At 41.8% G+C, this 21,769-nt stretch overlaps 1 protein-coding gene across 2 annotated transcripts; it reads left to right on the forward strand.

The window, feature by feature from the left end:
• The first annotated feature begins 4,687 nt into the window (after positions 1–4,687).
• On the forward strand, positions 4,688–16,664 carry RRAS (RAS related). 2 transcript variants are annotated; one of them, XR_011560559.1, is made up of 7 exons: positions 4,901–5,204; positions 6,554–6,641; positions 9,840–9,942; positions 11,047–11,155; positions 12,782–12,900; positions 14,940–16,070; positions 16,152–16,664. XR_011560559.1 is itself a non-coding variant. In XM_070766930.1 (6 exons), the coding sequence occupies exons 1-6, from the start codon at positions 5,103–5,105 to the stop codon at positions 15,025–15,027; spliced, it is 609 nt and encodes a 202-aa protein (XP_070623031.1). In that variant the 5' UTR covers positions 4,688–5,102; the 3' UTR covers positions 15,028–16,553. The 2 variants fall into 2 exon arrangements, 1 of the variants encoding a protein (XP_070623031.1); XM_070766930.1 differs by having other exon boundaries at positions 4,688–5,204; positions 14,940–16,553.
• Positions 16,665–21,769: the final 5,105 nt, after the last annotated feature.

Genomic DNA, 21,769 nt, shown 5'->3' on the forward strand with positions numbered 1-21,769 from the left:
TTACTGTGTTCTTGCAACCTACAGGTATCATCAATTGAATCTGAATGGAGATATATTTTGCGAAATGCATCCATCACCATTGTCTCAAAAACTAACATGCCTGATTACCAGTATTTAGCGATAGCACTTAGATTTATATACCACTTCACAGTACTGTACAGCCTTCTCTAAGCAGTTTACAGACTCACCCCCAACAATCTGGGTCCTCATTTTACCCATCTTGGAAGGCTGGAAGGCTGAGTCAACCTCTAGTTGGTGAGACTTGAACTGCCATACTGCAGGTAGGTAGCAGGCAACAGAATTAGCCTGTACTACTGCTCTAACCACTGTGCCACCACAGGTCTTTCACCCCAAAGGAAGTTAAATAATAGACAGACAGAATAATAGAACACACATCAATAGAATCTTAACATGGCTGATTTCTAATTATCAAAGCTGCATTGGAATACATACAGACCTAGCTCCAATAAGCACTCCATTAAAAAAATAAAATATACTTGTGAATAATGTAAAAATAGAATTAATAGAATATACTTGTGAATAATGAATTAAATAGAATATACTTGTGAATAATGTAAAAATAAACCAGCAGGACATTATTCAGAAATGAACAAGCATGAATTCCTTATACAAGCGTAAGGAGTTCAAACTTATACATTTTTTATAGTTTATCTGGCATTAAATAACAATGGCACATCATTTTATAAAAATTATCTTTAAGATTACATAATTCAATGTGACTGTAATTCGCAGGGCGTGTTCATAGATACATCCCACTAAATCTAAACTAAATTGCATGTATTATTGATCCAATTGGTAGATTTAGAAAATTAAAAAAAGAAATTGTTGGATGATCCATTGGACATCTGGGATAATAGAAAATGCTTTTAATGACTAGACTATCTACAAGAACAATAGCTGAAAGGGCAATAAACTGGACTGGATCAATTTTCAGAAGACCCTACAAATTATGGGAAAGCAGGTAGAATCTTGAGAGATAAATATTCTTGATATAATTTAGGCACAGAGTTCAAGATATCAAAAGATCTGCTTCTCCCTAGTTCAATAAATGTTATCTTTCTGGCCTATCAAAAGAATGAGGACCGGGTCCATGAAAAAAATATTGGTTTCAAGCATTCCTTCATCCAAAACCAGCTGATTAAAGTTTAGTTAATTATGGGCTGGAATTATGGCTCTCTCTTATTGAGAGTTGGTATAATAATTGAAGTACAGTATCAAATTGGGTTTTAAATTTTGTTTCCGGATTACCTTGTTCTATTCAATATATTTCATTCAAAAGCAATTCTGGAAGCTATATAACTTTGGGGTGATATAAACTCAGGTAGCTCATTCAGCATTGATTTAAAATATTATCCCAAATGCAGACTTCTCCATTCAGCAGCCAAAGTTTAAGGAGCAGGAGAGCAAAGTATGTTCCAGCTAGCAGCCTTCCCTTCTCTTGAGGTCCAGTATTTTTTTTTCTTTCATCTTAAACCAGTGTTTATCCATTATTTTCAGTTACAACACCCCCCCCCCAGAAGAAATAAACATTTTGTGTGCCCCCCAACTCTCTGCCAGGACAATTGTTTGTAATATTCAGCGCTTTTTCACTGAAAAAAATCAAGTGGCTTATCAGCATGATTGGGGTGTAATGTGTTTAAGTGACGCTTTAATTTATTGGCTTCATGCTGTCCACTGCCAACATTTTTAGGCACAGTAAACATACCGGTTTTTCCTCATCTCCCACCATAGTGACAGTGACGCCAAGCACTACATATGCCTTGTGATAGAATGGTCCATGCCTGGAATTCACTACCAGACTCTGTTGTTTCTTTCCCCCATCTCAAAATCTTCAACCTTACATTATCTACGATCGACCTCTCCACTTTTTGAAGAGGCCTGTAAGGGGCGTGCATAAGTGCACCTTTGTGCCTACCGTCCCTGTCCTACTGTCTTTTTATCCTTTCTACCACTACTTTCTGCTTATGTTGTGTAAATACATACCGTTTCCCCGAAAATAAGACGTATCCCAAAAGTAAGGTCAGAGGTTTTGCAGAATTTGCTAATATAAGGCACCCCCCGAAAATAAGGCGTAGTCAGGTTTACATACGGTACGGTGGAAAAACATACAGTACTATTCAAAGCTGTTCATAGCAGTACCGTAATAATGTGGCGTCCCCTGCTGGCCCCTTCCATCGCTTTGTGCCGTCCAGTACAGCAGACACAGTCTGCTGCTGTCTCACCGCCATTACAGTCTCCACTACAGTAGATTGTAGTTCCTCTGGTGGCCGGAAGCTGCAATAGCGGGAGTATACTGTTGTACCATATAAGTGCCGTTGTTTGTGTGTGTGTGTGCCATACTTATAGGTACCGTACCGTAATCAGTGTACCGTACAGTACACTTTCTTAGGGGGTGTCAACTTTTCTGCCTGTGAATTTGTCTTATTTGAGAAATATAAGGCACCCCCCGAAAATAAGACGTAGCACAACTTTTGGAGCAAAAATTAATATAAGACAGTGTTTTATTTTCGGGGAAACACGGTACAGTACTATAATACTATACTTGTTTGACAAATAGATAAATAAATAGAAAATAAATAAAAATAAAATAAATCTTAGCTTTCAAGAGACTTGTATTTATTTCATTATCTCCGTCTCTCTCCTCCTTTCTTTTCATCCCTGTTAGATATTTTTCCATGGTGTCTCTTAAGGTTTGTTATATGCAATTCATATCTCCTGCTCTTTGCTGTGTTCTCTTGTTCGGTGCAAAAAACTCCCCTACTCCCTGTGCCAAAAAGAACATTCCCTGGTGTCACGCAGCCCCCCACCCCGTATTGCTTCTCACCCTGCCCTGGGGACCCGCCCCACTATTTGAGAAACACTGGCTTAAATCATGGGACTTGATTACTGGGCCTCCACTTAAAAATAGTGCAATTATTTCCTGCAGCTTCTATACTGGCCATTTTAAGATGCCAATGACTAGATGATGAGATGTTCCAATGTTCCACAATTGCTTTTATGATATTGCTTGTTTTTGCTCATGTCTGAAAGGATGTTCCTTGTGGGGGATAATAAAGAATAACCATTTGTATCATCCCATTAAGACATCTGGCTAAGATGACCTACAACCCACCAAACTGAACACTGTTACCAACATTTCTCCCGTTCACTTGTGCTGATTGGAGGCCCTGGGAATTGCATTTAAGAACAACAGGAGGCTACATGTTCCACCATAATCCCAAGATCTTCCTGCAAAATGGTGCAATGTACATTCCAAATAGATGTGCAAGGTGGTTAAGCAAGATAAGATAGATGACTGGAAGATACATGACTGGAAGTTTCCATCATCTGCACGCTTAATATATTATTCTCTTTGTTTGTTCTTTGTTTATTCATGTCTGGTCCTGTTCCTAAAAAATAAGAAAATCTGGTAAATGTGACCAAGTATTGTCATCTTAGTTGGTGGCTTAGGTCAGTGTTTCCCAACCTTGGCAACTTGGAGATATCTGGACTTCAACTCCCAGAATTCCCCAGCCAGCATTTGCTGGCTGGGGAATTCTGGGAGTTGAAGTCCAAATATCTTCAAGTTGCCAAGGTTGGGAAACACTGGCTTAGGTCCCCATTGAATACTTGATACTTAATTATTTGAGCAGGACCAAGGGCTACACTGAATGGAAATATCACAAAAAAGTGGTCTGGGATCCTCTTGGTATTTATTTTAGATACAGTATTTAGTGTTAAATGCTTCAGTGTTGACATAATTTAAATAAGAGTTCTCCTCTCTTGGATCTTAGGTTCTTCATAGGGAGCAAACTGCCTCTTGCTAACAAATTATTGTGTGGGCCTTTGTACCATTGCAGAAACAGGTGCAATAAATCACAGCTAATCTAAATTCCCCAACTTCGTACAGGTCAAGGCGTTCCTTCATAATCCAAGGCACGGGCTGGTGCCTCAGCTTCCTCCTCACAATTTATGAAAGGAATGTAGTGGCGAACTCATACTCCCCTCCGCCCTGCCCGAGACAAGAGCTGGGTCCTAGATTTCGCCGATTATCCACCCCTTCACTCGGAATGCCTTCCAGAACGAGTCCGAACCTTAGCTCTTCTCAAACTCCGGTTTCGACTTAACGTTTTTGGTCCTGCGCCTCAGAACTTTGAATTCCCTTTTTTTAAAAGGCCGTGTTTTAAACACGTCCCATCTTACTCCGAAAATTCTTCCTCATTCCAGAAGGCTGACTGGTTTCCTGCAGGTCAGAACTCTGTTTCTGCGGCTATATGTGGTCGCAAATATATCGTAAGGAATTTGGAGATTCCGCCAGCTAAAGTGAACGTGCCTTCTTCTCTAGAAAGTGAGAAGTTGCGTTTAACTCAATTTGCTTGGGTTTCCCCCCCGCGGCCCCTTCTTTTTCACCTTAAGAGTGTTTGTACGAACGCAGACACCCTGGCTAATTTGTAACACACGGGGACGTGTCATGGGAACCCTGCAACTTGGGCTAATCTGACTGAAACAAGGGTTCTCTCCGGATGTGTCGTGTAAAAGCGTCGTAGAGACGCCACGTGGGCGCCTCTAGGTCTAGTTTAAGACGGCCAGCTCCATAGTTCAGAAGATCTTACGTAAACCACGTGTTTTGCGAGGAATCGGAATGAAAGTGTTGCACTATATAACCTCGTCCATTCTGATTTCATCCTCTCAGGCAAAAACCTCTCCAACTTAGCCATACCTTCCATTACTAAACGACTGTAGCTTTGCGCTCATCGCAGCAAGACAAGCATCTTGGGCGCAGCGTGCGGGGTGCGCGCTGAGCTCAGCCCCCCCCCCCGCCCAGCTCCTGACTGGTCCACCTCAGGGCGGGGAAGGAGCGCTGGCCCGAACGATCTTGTTCCGGACGTGGGACCTCCCCGTAGCGGCTCCCGCTGGCCAAATAGGGAAGCGGACTGCCAGCAATCTCAGAGCTTCGCTCCTCGGAGGGCCCACCCTGGATCTCTCTGCCATATTTCGGGGGGTTCGGAGGATGCCTGCTGCGACTGCCTGGGGAGACTTTTGAGTGTTTTTGGGTCCGATTCCCTCCCTTACAAGGAAGCGAACAACTTTTGCCAAGCAGGATGAATCCCAGCGAAGGTGCGGCGCCCCTGGAGAAATACAAGCTGGTAGTGGTCGGTGGAGGCGGCGTGGGCAAGAGCGCCCTAACGATTCAATTCATCCAGGTAACTCGGGAAAGGCGCCGAAGGGCAGGGCAGGATGGGCTCAACAAACGTTGTCGGTGTGTTTTCCTGCTGAGTGGGAAAATGAAAGTTTCCTTAGGACTTTGTCCATTGCTGTAAATGTGTATATGTAAGTTCTGCTGAAACGACTGGAACTTTTCCAACTTAAATGCGCATAAGTTGATGGACTTATTTGAGCAACTTTGCTTGCCAACTATGCCTATTTAGGAATAAATATACCTCAGAAAAACATGACACCAGCATATACTTTTAAAAAAACAGACTGCCTTTAGTCTGGCGCCTTTCCGATGCCCCGCAGCTATAATTCCATCATTTTGAGGTATTGTGAGAGAGTGATGCAATTTCTCATTCAGGTTGGGAATCTTGCAGCCGATCATCTCCATTTTGCTCATGCTCCTCACCTTCAAAAGGCAGGCTGAATTTGGGGGGTGGGGAAAGATTACAGCAAGGAAAAGCAAGGGATGTAAAAGGAGTCTGAATCTGTGGCTTGCATTCAGCGTAGGGGAGAAACGAATTAGGTTTATTTGGGAGTACATAAGATGGTCGATGGCAAAATTTTCCTTTCAGTTATAGTTTCCTGACATTTTAGAATAGAATTCTTTATTGGCCAAGTGTGATTGGACACACAAGGAATTTGTCTTTTAGTTACTCTACTTAGGAATTTAAGGGTTAATGAAAACTTAGATGTACTTGAATAGCTAGTTGGGATCAGATCTGGTTAGACTTTGGGTGAGAGACTACAAGGAAACCCCAGGATTATAAACTGGACTAGGAACTAGAACATCCTAGAAGGAGGTAAGGGCAAACTGCTTCTATAATGCTTCTAAGAAAAGGAAACTGCTCTTTTAACTCAGAAAGGACATTATATATATATATATGTTACATGGTAGTCAACCATAGCTCTCTGATATCACCATCATTATGGTGATTCTTTTATCCTGCCTTCATATTTGGTCAAAGTGGTAAAGATAGCTAATATTCCTGCCTCCTATTTTCCCCACAACAACCACCCTGTGAGGTGGGTTGGACTGGAAGAGAGCAACTATCCCAAAATCACCCAGTTGACTTTCATGGTTCATGAAGGTCTAGAACTCACAGGCCAGCACACTAACCATTAACCAGACTGTCCCTCCGTCTAAAGCAGTGCTTTTCAGTAATGGCAACTTGTAGATGGATTCCTCAGCAGCATGCATGGAATTGATAGCAGAGGGCTGAGTAAAAGCTCGTGCCAGAGATATTAATTTTTCATGAGCAAAATTTGAAAAATGGATTTCCATTTATCTCTGCCACCCTTGAAACCCTTTTCTCTTTCTTCCTCTGCTTTGTTTTAGTCTTACTTTGTTTCTGACTATGACCCCACAATTGAAGACTCATACACAAAAATCTGCAATATTGATGGTATCTCAACTCGGCTGGACAGTGAGTATCAGTGGATTGTTATTCTAGAGAGATTTTATGTGTGCTCTGTGCAAATGAATATATAAGTGGTTCCTTAGATTCCTATGGTAATAATCCCAAATTTTATTTTGTCAAGTGATGATTTATTAATTGAATTTTGCCCCATTTTATCCGATTTCACAACCTTCCTTTCTACAGATGTTAAGTTAACTTTGTAACAGGTTTAAGTGAATTTAATTTCCCCATTGATTTTGCTTGTCAGAAGGTCACCAAAGGTGATATTATTACATGACTCTGGGACACTGCAACTGTTATAAATATCAACCAGTTGCCAAATTGTCTGAATTTTGATCACATAACCATGTGGAGGATGCAATGGTCGTAAGCATAGTTCCCTCTAAGCTGAGCAATGAGCAATCGCTCACTTAAAAATCATCATCAACTCAGAGTTTTCCAAACCTGCCCAGAAGCCGAGAGGGAAAGAGTGAGAGGGAAGGAGAGAGAGAGGAAGAGAGGAAGAGAGAGAAACAGATAGAAAAAAGAGAGGAAGGAAAAGAGAAAGAAAAAGAATGGGAGTAAGGAAGAGAGAAAGAAAATCAAAATCTAGTTTGAAACTAGCTCAACTATTTAAGTGGCATTTTAATATTGATAGAGTTGCCCTATTATGAGCTCACTGTTATAGACACACGGTACAGTATTTTATTTTGAAATTCTCTGAGGCAAAACAGGGTGGGGTTTTTTTTGTTTGTTTATTTATTTATTAATTATTTCTGTGCCGCCCAGTCCCGAAGGGACTGCCGCTCAGACACTATACTTTTCCGCCCACCTCCCAAAAAAATTAGAGGGAACACTGGTCGTAAGTGTGAAAAAATGGCCAGAAGTCACTTTTCAGTGCTATTGTAACTTAGAATAGTCACTAAAAGAATGGTAATAAGTCAAGGACTCACTTGTATGGAGGAGTGGAGAACTCCAAGGGAGAGTGGTCTCTACATGTTATGTTTCATCCGTAGGTATTATTTCCATCCCAATGTGGGTTCCTTCATGACTGCAATTCTCAAATTTTAATCTTTCCTTGCTATAGAGGAAAATAAGGCAAGAATCAGAGGAGGGAAGCTAGTAGAGAATGCCCCAGCAAATAAACTGGGAAAGAAAAGGTTCATTGCATAAATCAGTGCTTTCCAATTTTGCCTTCTAGATTTTCTGTGCTACCCTGTTTCCCCGATAGTAAGACACCCCCGATTGTAAGACGTATCGGGGGTTTCAGGGGGGTCGGCTAATATAAGCCGTACCCCGAAAGTAAGACATATGTCTTACTTTCGGGGAAACACGGGGGTATTGCCGGGGGGGAGCCCGATGACATTGCTTCCAAGTTCCCCGCGCACCCCTCGCCTTCGCCTCGCCGCGGCGCCACCGCCTCTTCCCCGGCTTGGCAAAGCGAAGGACAGCGCTGGTCCAAAGCGAGCTGAGTGGGCGGCGGCTTGCAGCGAAGGCGCTCGTCCCAGCAACCGAGTCCTGCCGAGGCTCGGCTGCAAGCGGCCAGCGAGGCCGACCGGCTCCGAGGCGAGCGGCCGGAGCTGCGCCTTCCTTCGCCCGCCTCCTTTCCGGCAGGCAGGTGGGGCTGCCCAACTGCGCAGAGCGGCTCCTCCCCTCCAGACACACGCTTCCCCGACACACGTCTGTGGCTCCACGCATGCACGCCGCTTGGAGCCCTGAGGTTGAACTTGGAAAAGGGCTCACGAGGCTCCTGTCCCGCGGCTGCCCTTCTGGACTCTTGGGAGATGCCTTCGGGAATGCTACCCTTTCAATTTTTTTCCAATGTAAGACATACCCCGAAAGTAAGACGTAGTGGGGCTTTTGGGGGTAAAAAGAAAGTAAGACACTGTCTTACTTTCGGGGAAACATAACTTCCACTATTCCCAGCCAACCATATTGATTGGTTATTTGTCCAAGGCATTTTAGGGATATCAGTTTGGAGAAGACGGAAATAAGCAAATGGGTTTCAGGAACCAGATGCTGTGAAACTGAGCCTGTTATTAAAATCAGTCCTGTTTGCAGAATCCTTACTGCTATAAACTTACAACAAATTATTCATGAGTTTGACATCCAATTGAAAGTAATCTTAATTATGTGGACATATTACTGGGGGGACTTCTTGGTTGTAGGAGACCATAAAATAAACATGAAAGCAATGTATAGTCAGCTAGCATAGAGAATCTGTACTTGAGTTGGTGATGCTTGGAGATTAATGGATGTAGCCTATTCATATTTTCTTTTTTGGAAAGAAAACTTTCTCTGTTTAAAACCTGCAACAAAAACTGTTTTTGACAATGCTACTAGAACTTCAGTTGAATCTGTTGCTGGAACATGACTTGAGCATCTTCCAGACTAACAAAAAAATGTCCTAACAGGTGACAGCACCTGTAAGGAAAGTTGGAGAGTTATTCTTTTAATGTACAGTGTTCCCTCGATTTTTGCGGGTTCGAACTTCGCAAAAAGTCTATACCACGGTTTTTCAAAAATATTAATTAAAAAATACTTCGTGGGTTTTTTCTCTATACCACGGTTTTCCTCGCCTGATGACGTCACATGTCATCGCCAAACTTTCGTCTGCCTTTAATAAATATTTTTTTTAATAAACTTTAATAAATAAACATGGTGAGTAATAATCTAAATGGTTGCTAAAGGAATGGGAAATTGCAATTTAGGGGTTTAAAGTGTTAAGGGAAGGCTTGTGATACTGTTCATAGCCAAAAATAGTGTATTTACTTCCACATCTCTACTTCGCGGAAATTCGACTTTCGCTGGCAGTCTCGGAACACATCCCCTGTGAAAATCAAGGGAACACTGTACTGTGTAGTCCACTGTATATACCAAAATTCAAAAAAATTATCAGAGGAATGTTGGTACATTCCTGTGAAGTGGAGGCTCTTGAAATGCTATCAAAGGAAGTGATTGTAGCAGGAAGCTTTTTACTGAAGGATGCCATAACATCTGAAACATGTCATTGTGACTAAGATGGGAACAGGCAACCTGACATTCTGTGTACATTATAATGTACTACTTTCTTGGCTGCTTCTGGAGTTATAATTCAGGACAGCTAAATGGCGCCTGGTTCTATATCACCACACTAAACTGTCTCATTTCCTTTTCTATACGTTTCATACTCGGATTGATTGGGATATAATCTATTTTCTTTCCTTCTCAATTTTCACCTGTCAGTTCTGGACACTGCTGGTCAAGAAGAGTTTGGAGCTATGCGAGAACAATACATGCGCACAGGAGAAGGTTTCCTCCTTGTCTATGCTGTCAATGACCGGGGCAGGTGAGATCAAAGCTGAAGCATTTACATGGAATGGGGAAACAAATCTTCATTAGAACTAAAGTGTGTGTGTCATTGGTTGGGTGAGACTTTGATTGAAGATATTTGAGGTCAGGATTTTCTCATTTTCTTTCTCTTTGCTCTTTGTGCAGTATTTTTACAAAAAAATGCAAAAAGATCATCTGAAGCTTATGGCATGCAGATTGTTCAGTCTAATGGGCCAGAGAAAGGCAGGGTGACATGTAAAAGTTTCTAAAGTGTTTCCTGGCTTTTCCTTCCTGCATTAAATTTTAAAAATTGGCAATACTGGGGTTATTTGGTGAAAAAATATCTTCGGTAGTTTAAATCAGTGTTTCCCAACCTTGGGAACTTAAAGATATCTGGACTTCAACTCCCAGAATTCCCCAGCCAACACTGGTTTAAAGTACAGTTAGTCATGTTTATATTTCCTAAAGCTGTTATTAAAGCAATTACAAAAAATAGTGCTAGACCCAATAAGCTTTATAGTGTCTGGGCAGTGCATTATGCTAAGCTATAATATGATCTCTTTGATTTAGGATGTTGTGTGAGTTCAGTATATTCATGCCTTTTAAATGGTTAAAATAAACAAAGTTTAGAAAGCTTGTTAAATCACTACATGAGAAATATATGAATTTTAAAATGGCCAGGAAGTTCAAGCAGGCCTTTCATACACTGCTTAAAAAATAAAGGGAACACTTAAACAACACAATATAACTCCAAGTAAATCAAACTTCTGTGAAATCAAACTGTCCACTTGGGAAGCAACACTGATTGACAATCAATTTCAATTGCTGTTGTGCACATTCAACTTTGTACAGAACAAAGTATTCAATGAGAATATTTCATTCATTCAGATCTAGGATGTGGTATTTGAGTGTTCCCTTTATTTTTTTGAGCAGTATATTAGAATGCTCCCCAGAAAGTCTCCTGAAATATAGGAAAAAAAATTGTGGTTGCTTTCATATTGACGTAGTGATTCTTGCTTCTTCTTTTAGAAGCAACGGGAGAGAATTCTTCATTAGGAAAGTGATAATAATCACATTAAGGGAAATCCTTCTTTGTCTTATTCTTATTTATTTGTCATAGTTTCAATGAAATCCACAAATTCCACACTCAGATACTTCGAGTGAAAGACCGTGATGAGTTCCCCATGGTCCTAGTGGGCAATAAGACTGATCTGGATCTTTATCGACAGGTGAGTAGAGGTGTTCACTGAGTATTGTGTTTTAATCTCATTTCAATGAGATCATTTCCATCTCATTTCAATTTAGCCTATGTCAGTGATGGCAAACCTTTTTTCCCTTGGGTGCCAAAAGATTGTGTGCTTATGCTATTGTGCATGTGTGAGTGCCCACACCCATAATTCAGTGCCTGGGGAGGGTGAAAACAGCTACCCCAGCCCGTCTGCAGGCCGGAAATGGTCTCTTTCCCAACTTCTGATGGGCCCAGTAGGCTCGTGTTTCACCCTCCCCAGACTCCAAATGCTTTCATGGATCTGGGGAAGGGTAAAAAGGCCCTCCCCATCCCCCTGGAGGCTCTCTGGAAGCCAAAAACACCCTCCCAGAGCATCTGTGCAAGTCAAAAATCAGCTGGCCACCACCCACATACACATTGGAGCTGAGCTAGGGCAACGGCTTGCATGCCAGAAGATATACTGTAGTGTAGTACTGTAGGCCACTGAAGCTGACTGTAGATCTGAAGGTCAGTGGTTCAAATCTCATCACCGGCTCAAGGTTGACTCAGCCTTCCATCCTTCCGAGGTGGGTAAAATGAGGACCTGGATTGTGGGGGCAATATGCTGGCTCTGTTAAAAAGTGCTATTGCTAACATGTTGTAAGCTGCCCTGAGTCTAAGGAGAAGGGCGGCATAAAAATTGAATGAATGAATGAATGAATGAATGAATAAATAAGGCTCCGTGTGCCACCTGTGGCACCCGTGCCATAGGTTCACCACCACTGTATGCATCTGGTATCAATTTAAAGCCATTGATCCTGTCATCAATTTTCATAGTTTGGACTGCCCCGACCCATTGCATCAAATACACACATATCTGATTCTCCTTGATTAAGCAGAATCTGGGCTTCCTAATCAATGAAAACAAAAGCATTGTTCTTGCATTGCCAAAGTATATTGGCACCAAAGGAGAGAGAGGAGACCATCTAGGTATTAGTTCTATCAGTTTTGTCATACCAGGCACCCAAACCTTATGATCCTCATCAATCTCCAGGCCAGAGGATTGCCTGGACTGAGTGGGTAATATTAATACCCTATGTATGCTTTTGCCTCTGACTCCACCAATAGATACGTCTCTTCCCTTTCAGGAATGTAATAGCTCAATCTCCAAAATCTTGGCATTGCTAGAAAAAATGAGGAGCTCCAGATTTGTGTAATGTTTGGGCTAATCTGTTGAGTGTTTTTTCTTTAGATTAGATTATTATTAGAGTTGGAAGGGACCGAGTCTGCGGAGAGGGGTGGCATACAAATCTAATATATTATTATTATTATTGTTGTTGTTGTTGTTGTTGTTGTTGTTGTTGTTGTAGGTCATCTAGCCCAAGCCCCTGCTCAAGCAGGAGTCCCCACACCATCTTGGACAAATAGCAGTCAAATCTCCCTTTGAAAGTCTCAAAAGTTGGAGACTTTCCAACCTCCATAGGCAAGATATTCCACTGGTTGATTGCTCTCTTCCTTTCACTTACATATATGTTGTGGTTAGATGCTGGGTTGATTTGATAATTAGAGAGAGCAATTTCTACATCTTAAGAGTTTTGTTTATTTAATACAGTATTTCTGTTAAGGTGTTATTTATCCTTATTGGCAGGTAACTGAAGAGGAGGCCCTTTATTTTGCTCGGGAGAACCGAATCCCCTACATGGAAGCCTCTGCAAAAGTCCGATTCAATGTGGATGAGTCTTTCCATGAACTTGTCCGTGCCATCAGGTAAGAGCAGGGGTCTCTAAACTAGGTCACTTTAAGACTTGTGGACTTCAATTCCCAGAATTCCCCAGCCAGCTTTGCTTGTTTAAGACTTTTGGACTCCAACTCCCAGAATTCCCCAAGCAGCTTTGCTGGGTAAGGGGAAGGCAGTTGTGGTTGAAACTAATGCTGTAGAACAGTGATGGTGAACCTATGGCATGGGTGCCACAGGTGGCACATGGAGCCATATCTGCTGGCACATGAGCTGTTGCTCTACCTCTGCTCCAACGTGCATGTGTGTGCTGGCCAGCTGATTTTTGGCTTGCGCAGAGGCTCTGGGAGGGCGTTTTTGGCTTCCAGAGGGGGAGGGAAACCTTTGGACCCTGGGGAGGACGAAACACGAGCCTACTGGGCCCATCAGAAGTTGGGAAACTGGCCATTTCCGGCCTTCAGAAGGCCTGCAGGGGATGGGGGAAGCTGTTTTCGCCCTCCCCAGGCATTGAATTATGGGTGTGGGCACTCACACATGCCCCATAGTGCAAGCCCACACTCTTTCATCACCCAAGGAAAGAAAGGTTCACCATCACTGCTGTAGAAGAACTGAAACTGATCCAAACTGAATAAAACTCTTTTCGAGAACAGCATCCCTCAGAAATATGGCTTTTCAATCTTCTCCTCAAAACCTGGGGGTGGGGGGACTGAAATGAAGCATAAACTCTTTGGGAAGTGGATTCCAGACTGGGGTTGATGGACAAAAAAGAGTTTTCTCCCCTCCCCCTCTTTCTAATATCTTCTCTGACTCTTCCTATGTCTCTCATTTAGCAGCCAGAAAGATTGATTGGAACAAAACCCGGTTTCTTTGCCTGATGCTTGCTTAAAAGGGCTTTTGAAGTATCAGGTTGAAGACCACGTGAAATTAATCTCACTGTTAAGTAACCTGTGCATGTACATTTTTCAATATTAGCGATTCCATATATTTTTATAAATTCAGATAGTGATCCATCAACTTTCTTCTGCGATGCAGTTTCTGCAGGCTTTGGCTACATTTCAGCTGCAGCGAGGCAGCTGTGTCCAAAATCCCAATTTGGGCTTAGAAAGTGCATATGACTACTTAGTAAAACAAGAAGGAAGATGGAGTTCAAAGTTCAAGCACTAAGAATTGCATTGACGAGGATGGACAATAGGGATTTTGGTTACATAACCTGGTAGCATGCTTTCTATAGTTAGTTCTCCGTTTATGACTGGTCACTTAGAGACGTTGTTCAGTATTACAACAGACTGGAACAAAAAGGTGGTTTTAATCAGATTTGAAGCCCCCTTCACCTGGAGTCATGTGATTGCATTTCAAGAGCTTGGCAACTGGCGTGCATTTATGGCCATTTGCAGTGTCCATGGTCAGGTGAGTGTAAATTCCACTTTTTGCCAGTAACCGGTTATTTACTTTCAGTTCCCAGCAAAAAAACACTTAACTGAATTGGCATTCACTTAATAATAGCTTTGTTTAACCACCCTGGTAATTTGTTTAACGACTGCTGCAAAAAAATGTCATAAAATTGAGTTGGTAGTGTGATGGTCTGCTTGATGACCAGCATGACTAATGACCTTAATTATGGGCTGAATTACAGTCATAAATCAAAGACTACCTTTAGTAAGAATTATATCGTTCAGCATGACTCACTAAGGAGTCTTGCCTACCATTTCTGCAATCGCAAACTAAAGATTTAATTCTTTTGTGTGGTCTGTAATAAAAGGCCATCCCGCATAGGGAGTGGGGTGAGAATAATCTTGGTTATACTCCAGCCAACACTTTACGGGAACCTTGCGTGGTGTAGTGCAAAGAATATTCGTCATCTGTTGGATGCCCAAAGCATTAGCACACTGTTTCCAACTATCTAGCCTCCTGGATAGTAGTAATTGCCTCCCTCCAGGGATATAAATAATGTTTTTTTTTTTCAAGTGGTGTTTATATTATGTAAGAACATTTCCACAAATTAATGTGATACAGCCTGCACTTGCTTCCTTTGCTCACTCCAATTTTCTTTTCTTTTCTTTTTTAACGGCAGGAGGTTTCATGAATTGGAATCTCCCCCCGCCCCAGCCTTTCACCCTAAAAAGAAGGATCGCAAACGCTGTCCTTGTTCCATTCTGTAAACTGCCATCCCATCTCAAGCCTGGAAGAGGAGAGGCTCAGCGTCCTACCTACCAACCCAGAAGATAGAGCAGGATTTTCCTCGCTCCACCTCCCCTGCTACAATTAAGGCTGACACTGTATTTTTTTAGTTACACAAATGTATTTTTCTCTTGTTGCACAGGAGTCTATAAACTGAGAACAAAGCAGGGGCTAAACAAATCCCTCTCTTCCAACCTATCCTGAATCTATGGGACATGCAATCAGTTTGGTTTGCTATTGTGTTCTTCCTTTGTTCCTTGTTCTCTCCTTTCTCTTCCATGGACTTTGCTTTAAAGGTGCCCCTTTTTGCTAAGGGGCAGAAAATGTATTAATTTAGATAAAAGGGGTATAGGATTGTAAATTTCAATGGCAGTCCACTTGTACAATGAGTTAAGGAATAGGAATCAACCACGAAGGATCGTTTATTTCACTACAGCTAAGGGCAAGCTTTTGCACATTCACACTTATCTACATATTGGAAGACATGGTACAAGTGCATTTTTAAAGGTACTATAATTTTTCTATTCTTTTTTTTTTTTTAAATCATAGCTTACAGACTTAAGCCACATATGGGCCAAACTGCAAGGGAAGAGGTTACAGATACAATTATGGTGTCTTGCAAGTTGCCAGTATTGATTTTTTTTTTGTTTCTAAAGCAGGGCTAAAAAGAAACACACTTTAGAAGCTGTTGTTTTTCAAACTTCACAACTTGAAGATGTGTAGACTTCAATTTCCAGAAGGTGTGGATCTCAACTCCTAGAATTAATCAGCAAGACGTCCCCAGCTAGCAGCTGAAGTCTTCAAGTTGCCAAGTTTGAAAAACAATACTTTACAGTAAGGAGATTTGCAAAGTCAGGGGAAGCTAGCCAACTCTTTTAATATTTTATCAGTAGATTGTGATAGCTGTCACAATATGGTTGCTATATTGTGAGAATCACCTAGTCACAAAGCAGTTACTATGATAGATATGACCTATTACAACATACAGCATTGTTTAGAAACCACAATTTACGGCAGGGAAATGGTCGCTGAGCAAAATGATGCCTAAATAAACTACATGGAAATTCTGCAAAGGTCATTAATTATATCTCATTCAGAAAAAAAGCATTGCTGACAGTGCAGAAATTTGGTCATATGTGTGCACATTGGTCAGGAAATGATTTTTCCCCACTACTGACTACTACTGTCATATTTGCGAGCAGTGATTAACTGCAGTAGCTGCTAAACAAGAACTGGCTATTTCCATCAGGTCAATAAATGGCGATGCTTCCTGAAAAAAACCCATTTACTAGATTCTCAATGTCCTACCACCATAGCTTACATTTTAAGATGGTGAAGGTTCAGAACGTAAAATGCATGCTAAAATCAAATTTCAGTTTTGTAAATTTTTCAGTTCAAAAATTGCTCTGTTGAAGACATGGCCAACTTTTGCTAAATTCATTCTTCCTCACTTCTGTAATGTATTTGTAAGGGAAAGTGATGTCAAGAACTTTTTTTTTTAAAGCAACTCATTGTGTTAGTAATTTTTCTTCTTAGTTCCCAATATCTTTAGAGAAACTATCATGTTGAAGTGTAGTATACCATTATTATTGAAGTATAAACACTGCAGTTGCTCACATATGTAATTGGATGTTTTTTGCCAGTGGATTCTTGCACTCTGGCATGCCATTCAACAGCTCCATCTATCATTTTCATTGTTTAATTCTTCCCTAATCCATCACCTTTCCCAGACCTCAGAGGTGTTAAGATTGCAATTCTCAGGTGGTTTTAGGGTGAGAGTAATGGTCAACATGTTCAATCTGGATCTCTTTGGTTATGGTTAGAGAAGCTTGCTGGGTCGATTGCTACCTCTCAGTCACCCTTACCTTATCAACTAGATATGGGGAAAATGAAGGGGAAAGTGTTAGGCCTTGGACAATATACAAGGTATAGAAAAAATTCTCAGCAGGCATGACCACATGCATAACTAAAGGAGGTATCCTGCAAGACGGCCTTCACTTATGTATCTACCGATGCTCCCAGAATATGGATTTGCAGTTTATAAAGTGAATAGATGTGTTGAATGTCAGAGTATAAGTACAGTGATACCTTGTCTTACAAACTTAATTGGTTCCGGGACGAGGTTCTTAAGGTGAAAAGTTTGTAAGACGAAACAATGTTTCCTATAGGAATCAATGGAAAAGTGATTAATGCGTGCAAGCCCAAAATTCACCCCTTTTGCCAGCCAAAGCACCCGTTTTGGCACTGCTGGGATTCCCCTGAGGTTCCCCTCCATAGGAAACCCCACCTCCAAACTTCTGTGTTTTTGCGATGCTTCAGGGGAATCCCAGCATAGCAAAAATGGGTGCTTCGCTGGCAACGGAAGTCCGGAGGTGGGGTTTCCCAGCGAAGGGAGCGTCTGTGAAATCGCAGCATCGCAAAAACACCAAAGTCCTCGAAACCCCACTTCCGGACCTCTGTGTTTTTGCGATGCTGCAATTTCACTGAGGCTCCCCTCGCTGGGAAACCCCACCTCCGGACTTCCATTGCCAGCGAAGCACCTGTTTTTGTGCTGCTGGGATTCCCCTGCAGCATCACAAAAACACGGAAGTCCGGAGGTGGGGTTTCCCATGGAGGGGAGCCTCAGGAGAATCCCAGCAGCGCAAAAACAGGTGCTTCACTGGCAACGGAAGTTCGGAGGTGGGGCATCCCAGCGGCAGTGGTGGGTTTGTAAGGTGAAAATAGTTTGTAAGAAGAGGCAAAAAAATCTTAACCCCAGGTTTGTATCTCAAAAAGTTTGTAGGACGAGGCGTTTGTAAGATTAGGTATTGTATCTTGCTTTGTACTCTTCTGCCATGCTGCAGAGCATGGCATTCCATCTACAAACACCAAAGATTATCCTGAGCAAAGATTATATAGTAAAGCCTTGGGGTTTCTCCCTTAATTACTTAACTAAAACTGATTGTGGCATATGCCTTCATAGACTAGAGCCTCTTTATTAATTTACAAGGCTTCAGTTAACAAAAATGTGCTTTAGTGACAAAGCGAAGCAGCGTGGATATTTTAAATTTCTAAGAAAACAGCAACATTCGACAGACTATTAATGTAATTTAAGGTATCCCATAATATCCTGTAAATGTGCTGTTTCTGTTAAGCCAACGGTTCTGAAATGGCAGTATGAACCAAGAAAGTCTGGGAACGTCTGGTACAAAGTGTTATTCTAAGGCCAAAAGGAACATATGTGCATGTAGGCACAAGGACACAACAGTGAAACTAAAAACTGCTTACATGATAAAATAGCCACAGTTTGTCAACTTAACCATAATTTTAATAAACGGGAAACATTTCCATTACCAGAGTGTAATTTTACTATGGTGATACATAACAAGCACACATAAAAGCTCAACCCACTAGGCTAAAGAAGCTGAAATACTAAGCTACAATACAATTTTATTTGATTGGTCACAGCTTATTCTGTGAAAAAAAAAACATGCTATATGAACTTGGTCAATCTTGTAGTGCTAACTACAGAGCACTAACTTTCTAACGAGTAGGAATCTTTGTTAAGAAGGACTCTGTGTGTGTGTGTGCGTGTGTGTTTATACCTTGAGAAATTTCTGTGCCTGTTCACTTTGTACTGCTATTTCTCTTGGTCCAACTTCCTGGTGAGGCATATGGCCAATGAAAAGTTGCCATTCCTCATATGCATCAGCCTTTATGAAATACTTTTACAAACTTTTTGGTAGAACAAATTTCCCCATCTTAAAAAAAAACTTCTATTATCCTATACTACATGTATGTGTATGTTTAGATATACAGTGATCCCTCTATTATCGCGAGGGTTCCGTTCCAAGACCCCTCGCGATAATCGATTTTTCGCGATGTAGGGTTGCGGAAGTAAAAACACCATCTGCGCATGCGCGCCCTTTTTTTCTATGGCTGCACATGCGTAGATGGTGGAGTTTGCGTTCCCCGCCGCCCACGCAAAGGGGAAACCCCGATTCGGCTCCTCGCTGCTGCTGCGCTACCGAGCAGATCAGCTGCTGGGCGGCCGAAGGAACCTTCCCTGGGTCTTCCCGGCCGCCCACGCAAAGGGGAAACCCCGGCTCCTCGCTGATGCCCGCCGCTCGCCCGCCCGCCAGCAAGAGGGGGAAGACCCAGGGAAGGTTCCTTCGGCCGCCCAGCAGCTGATCTGCTCGGCGCAGCAGCAGCGAGCAGATGAAGATAGGGGTTTCCCAGCCGCCCACGCAAAGGGGAAACCCCGGCTCCTCGCTGATGCCCCCGCTCGCCCGCCCACCGCCCGCCAGCAAGAGGGGGAGAGATAGAGAAAGAGAGAGAAGGAAAGAGAGATGAGAGAGGGAGGAAGAGAGTGTGAGAGAGGAAGAAGCAAGATAGAGAAAGAGAGAGAGAAAGAAAGATGAGAAAGGAAGGAAGAGAGTGACGTCATCGGGTGGAAAAATCGCGATATAGCGTTTCGCGAAGATCGAGATCGCGAAAATCGAGGGATCACTGTATGAAGAATACTATACATTTTACAATCAAATTGCCCGTGAGACATTTAACATGTCTATGCATGAAATGAAAAACAGTATGCACTTTTAAATACAGACGGTTTGGCTGGGGGAAAATTTTGGAAATGTAAAGTTTATATATATAAAAAAGTATTTTTAATGAATTAACATGAAGAGTTAAATGTGTTTACTAATCAGTCTGGAAGTTCAGAATTAGTATTTAGTGATTTATGATAGCCCTGGAGATATAATTATAAAACTAATTTCTTCCAGATTAAAAAAAATGCTTTCTGCAATCTGGGACAAGTTTCTAAATTCTGCACTATCTTTACAAATCTTGATTTTCTTGAGCAATGATCAATTGCCATCTTACTAATGAAGTTGTGTAGAAGTTACATAAGTTATTTTGACTTGTATACAGAGTTTACAATGTGAGTTTTACATTGAGAAAAAAATAGTAAATTGTGGCAGTCATTAAGGGATCATGTGACTGGACCTAATTTTTCAATAGTGGTGTGGGTTTTTTTTCCTGCAGTCATTAAATAAATACCCCTACTGTTAAGTGAATCACTTTCCCCTCCCCCCCATGGGTGATTTTTATGTGAAACTGGAAATGTCAGAAACAGGCAAAAATATTAGAAATTGTGGTCATGTGACTGCAGGATATGTAAAAATGAGCTGACTGCCAAATGGATAAGATGTCTTCAACTGACCATATCGAGCGGCATCACAATTTTGGGAAAAAAGGCAGGACATAATGGGGATTTTTTGGGGAAGGGGGGAAGATCTGTCATAACTTCAATGCAAAGTCATTATGCAACCAGTTATAAGTCGAGGACAAAATATCTGCGAGTTACCTCTGGCAATAGAATTTTTGAACAGATTCTGATCAATGAGAGGTGCCTCTGAAAATGACCAACAGAAAATATACGGATAGAAGGGTACCAACAGAAGAAAAATGCATAAAAGGTGACCAAAGAAACTTTATATTTTGCTAACATTATTGGAAAGATTGTCTCTGTGTCAAATAGGGGTTTTGCAGTTTGTAACTAAAGGGGCACTGCTGCCATTCTGCACGGCAGGGGTACCACTGATGCGATAGGAAAGTCCAGTGAACAGAAAATAAAGCCAGGAATTGTGTTTCTAATACATTTTGAGGACTGCACAGGAGGAAAAACATTAAACAAGGGATTATGTGAATTTCAGAATATCGATGAGACCCGTCCAGATGTTGAGACCAAGAGACTGTTTCATGCTTCAATGGGAAAAACAGACTGAAACAGCCCCCCCAAAAATCATCATTTTAGAACAGTGTTTCGCAACCTTGGCAACTTGAAGACATTTGGACTTCAACTCCCAGAATTCCCCAGTCAGCAAACGCTTCTGGGAGTTGAAGTCCAGATATCTCCAAGTTGCCAAGGTTGCGAAACACAGTTTTAGAACATTACTGCCCTCCTATTCCCCATGGCCACCCAAGTCTCAACCAAATGAACAAAACTTTGCTTCAGGCGTTTGATTTTTGCAAAGAAAAGTGTTTTTTTGTCATTTTGTTGTGTACACAGTATACAATGTGAGTTTTACATATTGAGAGAAAAAAACGTCTCAGACACTAATAATAAACAATAAAAATATATAGGAACATCCAATAATACAGAACACAAATCCCATATCTCAGAACAATACCCTTGAGGCGCGAACAAGATACACAGAAATACACGTCGTAAAAAAGGGGGGCCTTTCAAGATCCAAATATAAGGGTAGGTGGTGGTGGTGGTGGAGGAAAGTCTCTTTTTGTCACAGGAAATTGAGCTGTACATGTCCCTGTGTGTGTTTGTTTTGTTGCACTTGTCCTTGATCAACTCAGAGCTGGGCCTGTCCAATTTTGAGAGCCCAAGTTTGGCTACTCTGTCACTCCAACTGGAAACGATGGTTTAGCAAGGTTCTGCATGGAACTGATGGTGCAAGGGTTTTGTCTCAAGAAGTGCCAAGGCTCTAGGTCCCTTTAAAATTAACCCTGTAATATGAAAGATTCCCCCAACTCTATTCTCTCATTTCCCCAAAACTATTCATTTCCCCTAAACCAGTGTTTCCCAACCTTGGCCACTTGACGCCATTTGGACTTCAACTCCCAGAATCCCCCAGCCAGCATATGCTGGCTGGGGAATTCTGGGAGTTGAAGTCCAGATACCGTCAAGTGGCCAAGGTTGGGAAACACTGCCCTAAACTAACTGTT

The sequence above is a fragment of the Erythrolamprus reginae genome, chromosome Z (genome assembly GCF_031021105.1).
Source record: "Erythrolamprus reginae isolate rEryReg1 chromosome Z, rEryReg1.hap1, whole genome shotgun sequence".
In the NCBI taxonomy this organism is placed as follows: domain Eukaryota; kingdom Metazoa; phylum Chordata; class Lepidosauria; order Squamata; family Dipsadidae; genus Erythrolamprus; species Erythrolamprus reginae.